This window comes from Ranitomeya variabilis, chromosome 4, assembly GCF_051348905.1.
Source record: "Ranitomeya variabilis isolate aRanVar5 chromosome 4, aRanVar5.hap1, whole genome shotgun sequence".
In the NCBI taxonomy this organism is placed as follows: Eukaryota; Metazoa; Chordata; class Amphibia; order Anura; family Dendrobatidae; genus Ranitomeya; species Ranitomeya variabilis.
This window is the reverse complement of record NC_135235.1, coordinates 208,428,782-208,439,547: the sequence shown is the minus strand read 5'-3', so window position 1 is coordinate 208,439,547 and position 10,766 is coordinate 208,428,782. Positions and strand designations below refer to the sequence as shown.

Genomic DNA, 10,766 nt, shown 5'->3' with positions numbered 1-10,766 from the left:
TTATGCCCTTATACTGAACATTTAGTACTTTATACCGGACCTATACTGCTACTATATGGCACACTTGTGCATTATGCATTTATATTCAACATTCAGCACTTTATTATTAACAGCTAGTTATATGCACATATAGTTTGCACTAGGACACTTTATTATTATTATATTTATTATTTTATTAATATTTTTTTTTTTTTTTTTTGGCAAGTGTATATTCTGCACACTTTAAAAAAAAAAAAAAAAAATTTTTTTTGTGCTGCACATATATTCAACAACTTTTTTGGAGTTTGCACTTTATGTAGCATTTTTTTGCACATATTATTATGCAGTATTTATAAATTTTAGCACAAGCTAATTATTTTCATGAATGCATCTTTTTATATAAAAAAGCATTAATTCTTTAAAACATACTTGGTTTGATATATTTACTTGTATTGATTTTTTTCTTGAAGTCTCCATTTGTGTGCTCTGATATATGTGGTCTCTATAGCTTGTTTTGGCATTTTATATGTTTTTAATCATGTTCTAATAAATTTATAATATTTTAATAATTATTTTTGCCTTTTCGTCTTTCCACTCTTTATTGAAGGAGTAGTGTGTATTTATTGTGTGTAGATGCAGACAGTGTGTGCAGGGTGGCCCTGGCTGTGTGTAGATGCAGACAGTGTGTGCAGGGTGCCCTGGCTGTGTGTGTCTGCAGTCAGTGTGTGCAGGGTGCCCTGGCTGTGTGTGTCTGCAGTGTGGGCAGGGTGGTCCTGGCTGTGTGTAGATGCAGTCAGTGTGTGCAGGGTGCCCTGGCTGTGTGTAGATGCAGTCAGTGTGTGCAGGGTGCCCTCGCTGTGTGTAGATGCAGACAGTGTGTGCAGGGTGCCCTGGCTGTGTGTAGATGCAGTCAGTGTGTGCAGGGTGGTCCTGGCTGTGTGTAGATGCAGTCAGTGTGTGCAGGGTGCCCTGTCTGTGTGTAGATGCAGTCAGTGTGTGCAGGGTGCCCTGGCTGTGTGTAGATGCAGTCAGTGTGTGCAGGGTGCCCTGGCTGTGTGTGTCTGCAGTCAGTGTGTGCAGGGTGCCCTGGCTGTGTGTGTCTGCAGACAGTGTGTGCAGGGTGCCCTGGCTGTGTGTGTCTGCAGACAGTGTGTGCAGGGTGCCCTGGCTGTGTGTGTCTGCGTCAGTGTGTGCAGGGTGCCCTGGCTGTGTGTGTCTGCAGACAGTGTGTGCAGGGTGGCCCTGGCTGTGTGTGTCTGCAGACAGTGTGTGCAGGGTGCCCTGGCTGTGTGTCTGCAGTCAGCGTGTGCAGGGTGCCCTGGCTGTGTGTAGATGCAGACAGTGTGTGCAGGGTGGTCCTGGCTGTGTGTGTCTGCAGACAGTGTGTGCAGGGTTCCCTGGCTGTGTGTGTCTGCAGACAGTGTGTGCAGGGTGGTCCTGGCTGTGTGTGTGTCTGCAGACAGTGTGTGCAGGGTGTCCCTGGCTGTGTGTAGATGCAGTCAGTGTGTGCAGGGTGCCCTGGCTGTGTGTGTGTCTGCAGACAGTGTGTGCAGGGTGTCCCTGGCTGTAGCTGTACAGTGGTGAGGCTGTCTCCGGTGTAATTTTAGCCTGTCTCAGCCCCTTCCTCCTCCTCCCCGGCTGTGTGTCTGCCTCCCTCCCTCCCTCCTGCCTTTCTCCTCTCCCTCCTTCCTCCCCTCCCCCTTTGTACAGTTCAGTGAAATGTATGCTGGGAAGCTGAAATAGACACATAGAGAGACTGCAAAAATGGCTGCACCATGAGAAAAAAAACAAAATCCCATCGCAGTATTCCAGCCGCCCGGGAAGGTTTGCAGACCGAGCCTAGTGGGGGGCTGAGGCGCTCTCCGGCCGCGGGGCGACCCCACAGCCAGCTCCACGTCTGAGGTGGTGGCTTTTTTTGTGGAGGGGCTGGTTGATCACAGGAGGAGAAGGAGAGACCGAGAGAAAGGAAGCAGAAGCGATCAGCCTGCAGAGGAGGGCGGCAGGGGAGCCGGGGGGCCGAAAACAAAAACGACCCCTCTGAAAAAACCTTTCCAGAGAAATTAATGGATAGAAATTATCCAACCGCAGGCTTTGGAGACCCTCTGGGAGCTGGCTCGGGATGGAGTTACGAAAGGACGGCAAAGGCAAGGTAGGAGGAGGACCTGGCATCTGCTGGGGTCCCATGTGTGGGGTGCAGGGGGGCACATGGCAGGACATGGGGGGCTGCACACATTGTGGCAGAGGGGGGGAGGGGGAGAGCTGCAGGGCTGACCTAATGCTGCATTTACACCCCCCTTTATTTTAGTTTAGGACTTGGGGGGGTTAGACCCCCTAAAAATTAGCACCCAGACATTCTAAAAAAAGCAAGAGTGCGCCCTCCCGCATCAAATTCCTTGATGGTTGCAAAAGAAGAAGAGGAGCGGGAGGGAGGAAAAAAAAAAAAAAGAGAGAATGAATCCAGCCCTGTCTGCTCCAGGCCTGCAGTCTGCAGCAGGGAGCACGTTGCAAGCAAAAGGGATTTCCTTCCATTTTGCCTCATTCTTTTTTTTTTTTTTTTCCTAGCTGGGGAGGGGGATGGGGTGGATTATTGGAAACAAAAAAAGAAAAAAAAATTGGGGGTGCATTTATGGAAATAAAAATAATAAAGAGGGCATGGATGCCAGTGCTTGTGGGGTTAATTGGCTTCTATTGTCTAAAAGCAAATGTTGCATTATTTTTTTAAATTTATTTTAGTAAATATTTGGGGTGATTGATTTGCTGTGAAGGTTGATGGGGGGCTCTGTTGTGGGGGTGTCAGTTTGTTTATTTTTTTTTGCATATGCAATACTAAGGCCAGGTGTGGAGGAGGAGGGGACTGAGCGGCCACCTTCCCTCCCTCCATAACTAAGTATTAATTATGGCTGCCCTTTCTTTTTTTTTTTTTTGTGAAAGGGAAAGCATCCCCTTTTATTCCCCCACCCTGACCAAAAGCTGGATGCTTATCTGCAGGAGGGGGGGAAGGAAAAAAAAAAAAAAGATGGAAGGCATTGCGGTGAAATTCATTACAGTGACAAAGCCATTCAGACAGAACGCCGGTGCTAAGGGATATGAAATAAAAACTTTAAAAAAAAAATGGTGGCGTGATTAAAAATATCCAAATGTGCCAAATGTATGTTGGGGCCTAATTAAAGAAATTGCACTGGGTGTTGAATATGCAATTTTTTTTAATTCCTATTTTTTATTATTTTTGCATTTTTTTTTATTTAATTTTTTTATTTTTATATTTTTTATAATTATTTATTTTATATTATTTTTGTATATTTTATATTTTTATTACTATTATTATTTTATATATATATATTATTATTATTTTGTATATTTTATATTTTTTATATTTTTATATCATTATTTTTATTTATATTATTACTTTATATATTATGTATATTTTTATTTTGTATATTTTATATCATTTATATTTATTATTTTATATATTTTATTATATTTTTATATTATTATTTTGTATATTTTTATATCATTATTTATTAGTTTTATTTATATTTATTATTTTGCATATTTTATATGTATATTTTTTATTATATTATTTTGCATGTTTTTATATTATTATTTGTAATTTTTTTTATATTATTTTTATTATTATTTTTTGGATATTCCCAGACTATTTTGTTGTTTACAAGTGGGATATGGCTACGCTAATAGGGAACGTAACACGTGCAGATGACGGTAAAATCACACCTCCAGTCATTACCTTTGGTGTGTTATTTCATGACGTGCAGTATATACTGACGGATCTGCTCTTAAAGGAACCCTAAAACCTTAAAAGAAAATAAAAACACAAAAATTGGCAGTAAATGGAAGTCCTTGAATTGTCCTTTTTTTTTTCGCTCATGGCTTGGATAAGTCTCGTTATGACGCTTGGGTTGTCCGTCCTTGTTGGTTCCTGGCAGCTGGGTGGTCACATATCGGCCATGTATTCCGCTGGGATTGTCACCCGGCTTATGTAATAATACAGGATATGGGATGTATCGGTGCACAAGTAATTTGGGCCCTCGCTGACGTCTTATGACCCCTTGCGCCAATTGTGAGTGATGTTCCTGAGGTTGAGGCGCGAGTCGTCCATCCGATCCAGACCTCCTCGCTCTCAAAAAAACAATCATTGAGCCGCCATTCCACAATTTAATTAATATATTGATTGATTAATACAATGGGAAACTATGTATCCGAGCTTAACGAGAGAATGGCTGACGGATACATTTTCGGAAGGAATTTTGGTTTGAGTCTGTATGTTGTTAGATGCCAAAAATCTTAATTTTTCTTCTTTCTTTTGATGTATTTTTTTCCGTTTTGTTGTTTAGTTGAGACTTCGATTGTAAAGTTTGTAAAGAATTGCACATAATATATGAGGATTGTGTTGGACGTTTCGTCAGGTGCAACTTGGCAAGGAGCGACCATCGGTTATTGTCAGGAAAGAAGTCGGCTGTGTCTAAAAAGTTTTTGGCACCATAGTCTGTGATTGATCTTTCTGGTCATTCTTCCTTTGGCCTAGTGTCATTTAAGGGGCTACAGAATAACCCGTTCTTTACTCGCCTTCCACAGGTCCAGCGCTGAGTTTCCGCATCATCTCCCGGTGTCTGGTATTGTCTGCAGTGCTGATGTTACTTTGACAACGCTGCAGCCCATCACTAAGCTCAGCATCTCTGAGCGGCCCGTCTACTCGGACAGAGCTGCTGATCTCAGCGATTAGCTGCAGTGCTGTCAACGTGACGTCAGCACCGTACGTCGTCAGGATTCTCCGGTTCCGGCAGCAAGAGCGAACAATCACACCACTACACGTATTCAAAGAATGTGGCCGAAAGTATGTAGATCGCCTATTTGCAGTCACGTGGTCGTCCCCTCTCGCGATTTGAGAATCCTGACAGTGTTCGGTGCTTGCTCTGTGAGGATTCACAAGTCTACAGTCACATGGCGTGACTGCAGACTATCAACCTGGACAACCACTTTAACAATGGATCAGTGAAATAACGGTTTCATCATGGATGGAAAGCTGAAGTACCAAGTCTGTCCCATGTTTCGATATTATATGGACTTTATTGGGTGAAGGAGCCACAAAACGGATGAAAATAGGACGCGCTACGAGTCTCGTGGATCAATAAAACTATGTGGGTCCGGGTACAGTCTGCATTTTGGCCTCAGTAGTTGGACTTTTGGTGATCTTGCTCCGTCAATTGGACTTTCGCTTAGCAGACACTGATCTCTACCTCCTACCCCAGTGCTTGGCTCGGCAGAGGCTTCATTGGGGAGAGAGGAGAAATCTGCTGCCAGATACTTCTGTCAGCCTCCATACACATCAGATGGTCTTCTGGACCAACCTAAATCCCCATTTTTTTTAAAGGGGGTATAATTTTGGCCTCAGTGGCTGGACTTTTGGTGACCACATCAGATGGTCTTCTGGTCTAACGTTAACGATATCGTTATGTGTGACTCAGCCTTAAATCGGTGAATGGGTTCTGCAAATAATCAGATGGGTCATCTGGTGCCACTTACTTCTGCTTCGATGATACTGAGATCCATTCATGTGGGGTCGTAACGTCATCGGCCCTACTCTCCTCTGATGTGGAAGAGAATGGTGCCAGATGACCGCTTTGGGTTCAGTTCAGTAGACCATTGGGGTTTCTCTGTAGCTCTCTTATTGACCCCAAAATTACGGCTCTGCTCACCCTGCCCTCGAGGCCTCCATTCATTCAGCTGTTTATTTCATTGTAAGTCATATTTAAGTAACTTACGTGCACATAATGTGATAATTACATGAGAAAATATGTGTCCGGTGTCCCTGTGTGAAGGTTGAGTTCCTGGGCAGGGCCGGCAGTGCGGGTGATTACAGACGAGAAGGCCGTATTCTTGTCAGTATGTGGTTACTTGCTATAAGGTGGAAAGGAAGATGCTTTTGTAGAGTTTTGTGGTTGCTGAACATTTTGCAGTCTGGGCGCTTGAGGGTCCATAGTCTTGTACTTTTTTTTTTAACAGTTCGGGTCTTCGTCGATGACAACGTGCCGAGAGGCAGCTACTTGCCAAGTACATGAGATACCACATTAGACACTGACTAGCCAAATAAAAGGCCCCGCCGGAGCCCAGGAAGTGAACCGTCTTTGTGGGTTGTGTTATATTTGCTCAGAAAACCATATTGCTGTACTTGCAGAAATGTTCCGGCACTAAATGTGCCTGGTGTTCAGGCCTAGAAGTATAAGGATGGACCACCTAAGTACTTATGGTGGTCGACCACGTTGTTGTTGCTGGCTAAAGACAATGGCCAGATGGTGCACAAGTGACTTCATCTTCCGTTTTGTGGTATCCGGGACTTCTCTGTCTGACTGTTGTTTGTTTTTTTTGGGAGGCGTGTGAAGATGGAGACCCCAGCGTAGTGCACAGGATAAATGTGAACAGGTATGGTACAGGGTAGATGTTGTTTGACTCATTGAGACATACGATTATTTTTTTATTTGTCATGTATGAGAAAATAGGACCGATTATTTTGCTATCATCCCATGTTCTCGTAATGGAGAAAATAAAAAAATAAAGTCTCCGTTCTGAAAGTCCATGAAAATTTCATTGTTAATTTTGAGATCAAAATCGGATCTCTGATATTTTACGTGGACTGAAAAATCACGGACATGTGAGTGGTCCTACAGACTGGTACAGCTGCTATCTGGGAAAAATCACAAAAATCGGACGTCTGAATGAGGCCTATAAAGTGTAGCCTGCTGATGAGGAAGCATAAATCCAAACGAGCGCCTATTATTTTAAGGGCTTGATAATCAGTGCTGCTTTTATGCCACCAGGGCTGTGGAGTCGGTAAGCCAAACCTGCGACCCCCGACTCCTCAATTTCCATGGCACCGACTCCACCAAAATGGGCTCCAACTCCACGACTCCGACTCCTGACAGGGCTGTTCAGTCGGTAAGCCAAACCTCTCAATTTCCATGACACCGACTCCACCAAAATGGGCTCTGACTCCGACTCCACAGCCACCCCCTAATAATTTGTCTGCAAAATGGTAACATATATACGTCCTCTGTAGGATGGCACAAATGTTTAAACCCCAAAGTATAGTTTGTTTAAAAGAAAAAAAAAAAACTAAACTGGGCTATACTCACCCTCCTCAGGTCCAGTTATAAGTCTCTGATACTCTGATAGCAATCAGTGAGCTCAGCGGTCTTCCCAGGTTGAGCCGCTGAGCTGACTGATTGTCGACATGACGTCAGCTCAATAAGACACTGGCCTGGGGAGGGTGAGTAAGGTCCTTAAACATACAACCGGTGGGGCTTCCAGTTATTGAAAGACACGGTGTTCCCTTGTAAGAGGAGGGAAGGTAACAGGTGTGTAAGTTGGGTGCCACCTCCAAATCCCTGAGTATGTTGGCCGGGAACCCAGCGTCGTGACCTAACGCCTTTTCCTTTCCTAGTGGATCTGGTAGCCGGAGGATTTGCGATGGTTTCTGGCAGGGATACATAACAGGTGTCTCCATCCCTCCTGTGCTGTGGCCCCCAAGATCCAATTTCACTGGAAGCGATGTGCGGCCCACTCGCAGTTATACAGATAAATCATTGCTAATTACACTCGAGGTCTTTGCGTTGGAAGAAGACCAGGAGTTTGTCTGTAGGTCCGGTAGAAAGCGCCATCGTGCCCCTGCAATGTAAATCGCTCTCCGCGCCATTCTTCATTCCTTCAGTGGTTACAGATCTCACTTCTTACCTTTCTTAATTTTCCCCATTCAACCCCTTTCCTTATTGCATTTTTTTTAATCTGATTTGTTTCCACTTTAAGGCATTTTTTTTTTATTTTTGCTCTAAATTTTTCCTTTAATTTGTGTCTTTTTTTGTCCTTTTTTTATGTTTTTTTTTTTTTTTTTTTCTTGTAAGCTTGCGGCCCATTCACTTGCAACTTTTTAATAAAGTCGTAAAGGAGCAACTGGCTTATAATTTGTGCCGCTGAAATTTTTGCATAAATGTTAAAAGCGTGCAAAAATTTCACTGATCATACAAAAAAAATGAGCATTTTTTTTTGCACAAAATTCGTGAACCCGTGGGCACCAAAGGGGACAACGAATTAAAAAAAAAAAAAAGGACTTGAAAAAGCAAAGGATGAATGCGGCCTGGAGATCCGAGCTTTTAATTAGTACCTAAAATACAATGTATGTGACCATTGGTTGGAATGAATTTCCTCTGGGAAAATTCTTTTTGATTGGTTCTAATATCCTATTCCTGATAGATAAGAATATCGCAGCTGCAAGTTTCTTTTGCGCTCAGTATTCGGCTGCGGATGTTACAGTCTGTATACGGTCTCCTCAACCGAACCTACAGCTTCATCTGTATGTCAGGAGACTTTTGGCCAGCTCGAATATGGACCATGAAATATGTTGAGGCCTTAGGGTATATTCACATGTTACTGTCATATTGTTTTGTTTGTTTTTTTTTTGCAAAATTTTTGCAAAATATACTTAAAAAAAAAAAAATAAATAATTTTTTTTTACAATATCTCATACACATACAGCGGAGAAAATCTACAACAAAAATTGTCCTTTGCCGCAGTCTTGAAGTTTCCATACGTAAATCTGGACTATTTGGTGCAGATTTTGTTGCTGTGGAAAAAACAAGTCCATACTCTTAAAGGGATTTATTAAAAAAAAAAAAAGTGGGCCGGCTGCTTACCTCTGGGAGAACAACGCGATCAGTAGTCTGAAATTGTGCATGTCCAATCCACTTGCCCCCAACCACGTAACAGTTGGCTGAACCTGTCGATATTGCCGGATTCAGACGACATTAGTATAAAATGTATGGGGGACTTAATTCGTCCTCCCCAGGTCCAGCTCTGAGTGTCCCCCTCTCTCTGTGTCTATTATTGTCTGCAGCGCTGATATCCCGTTAACAGCGCTGCGGCCAATCATTGAGCTCAGCAGCTCTGCTTGAGTTGCCGGCACAAGCCTCTGAGCTCACTGATTGGTTGACATCAGGAGACTGCATCGGACCTGGGGAGAAGGAGTAAAGTTCAGGTTGTTTAAACAAATTGCTTCAGGGGACAGAGGTTTTTTTTTAACTTTTTTTTTATTTTTTGCCGTGGTGTTAGGAGCATTATCACTAAGAGACGTCTTCCACGTTCACCCCGAGCACTCAGGATTTACCTGGTAATCATTTTATCTCTCGCTCGGATTTAAACTCGACCTTTGAGTCACCCAGGAGTGAAGACTTTCAGCTAAAATTCTAAAAAAATAAAAGGCCTGGGTATGGACGTATGTCGCATGGGTTAGTAACCCAGCATTTCCAGGCCCCTGACTGGTTTAATCTTCTAAGTACCGGAGCGGGGATTGTACAATATTCTAATGCCTAAGGCGCCGTTCCGATTAGAGCATTTAATCCATTGGGGCCACGGGTTAAAATGTCTCCGTTAATAAGTGTCGACGTCCCCGGATGCGAGGACCACCTTCGTAGAAGGTGAGAAATGAACATGAGGCATATGGCTGAATTCTTTTTTTTTTTTTTTTTTTTTTTTTTTTTCCTTCATCTCTAGCCGCTGCTTTCATTTCCAGCATTAATTATCCGAAATTTAAGAGGAAGAAGAACGCTCCTGACACAAAGACTAATTAAGACTAATACCATGAGAAAGGCAGGTTATAGATCCGCCGGCTGGAGATTGGCTGCGGCCTGACGTTCCGCCACTTCCTGATCGCTGGAGGAAGAGGCTGTCACACGCGTTTATGTCGAATTTCTCCTGTCTTCGCTGTATATAGACAGCAGGCCTCCGTCCTCGCACTGTCTGTGGGAGGATCAGACCCCCAAATACAGCCATGGGACACAAGGGACGCCATATTATTTTCATATTTTGTTACATTTTTGCCAAGATTCCAGTAGTGTTACATATTATTGATGCGTTCGGCAAATTTGCCGCAGATCTTTGGGAAAAATTAGCAAAGAGGCAAAATCAGCATGCAAATCCGTAATTTTCACTACAGATTTTGCTGTGGATTGCCTATTTTTTTTTCCACAGCATTTCTGCCATTTCCACACTTTTTTTTTCGGACATCACTTTATGTATTCAGGCATCCTTTAAAATCACGGATCTGAGAGCATGTCCTATTCTCATCCGATTTTGCAGATCGACCATTAAAGTCTAGTGGGATCCGTATACAATGGACGGAAGATTGGCGATGTACGACAGCGTTCCATCCGGTTTTTTTTAAACTGATCCATTGGTAAAAGTCAACGGAGATATGTAGGAAGACACCTGTGAAAAACAATCTTTTCTCATGGATGTGACTGTTCACACATCCAACATTCACCGTCCAAGTAATGTACGGGCCGGGCAAGGGTCTACTGTCCCATGCTCTGCAGCTTTGTGGGCATAGACACCCTCCAAGTATAGACCACAATGTACGGGCCGGTCAAGGGTCTACTGTCCCATGCTCTGCAGCTTTGTGGGTATAGACACCCTCCAAGTATAGACCACAATGTACGGGCCGGCCAAGGGTCTACTGTCCCATGCTCTGCAGCTTTGTGGGCATAGACACCCTCCAAGTATAGACCACAATGTACGGGCCGGCCAAGGGTCTACTGTCCCATGCTCGGCAGCTTTGTGGGCATAAATGAGGCTATGGATTTCAGGTCCAGGAGATCTCCGACTGGTCAGTTCTCTAATTGTGAATGTCCTAAGCGTGAAACTAGCCTTTGTGGGAAATTTGTGAAAATGGTTGATTTCTACTCCAGTTTTGGTCCATAGAGTAAGACACTCCAGATTCAATA

At 43.4% G+C, this 10,766-nt stretch overlaps 1 protein-coding gene across 1 annotated transcript in view; it reads left to right on the top strand.

The window, feature by feature from the left end:
* The first annotated feature begins 1,700 nt into the window (after window positions 1-1,700).
* The window catches only part of PRR12 (proline rich 12), a 101,782-nt gene continuing 92,716 nt past the window's right edge, over window positions 1,701-10,766 (top strand). Inside the window, exon 1 of the mRNA XM_077259791.1 lies at window positions 1,701-2,128. Coding sequence (XP_077115906.1) covers window positions 2,043-2,128 — 86 coding nt within the window. The 5' untranslated portion in view covers window positions 1,701-2,042. The remainder of the gene's footprint in view (window positions 2,129-10,766) is intronic.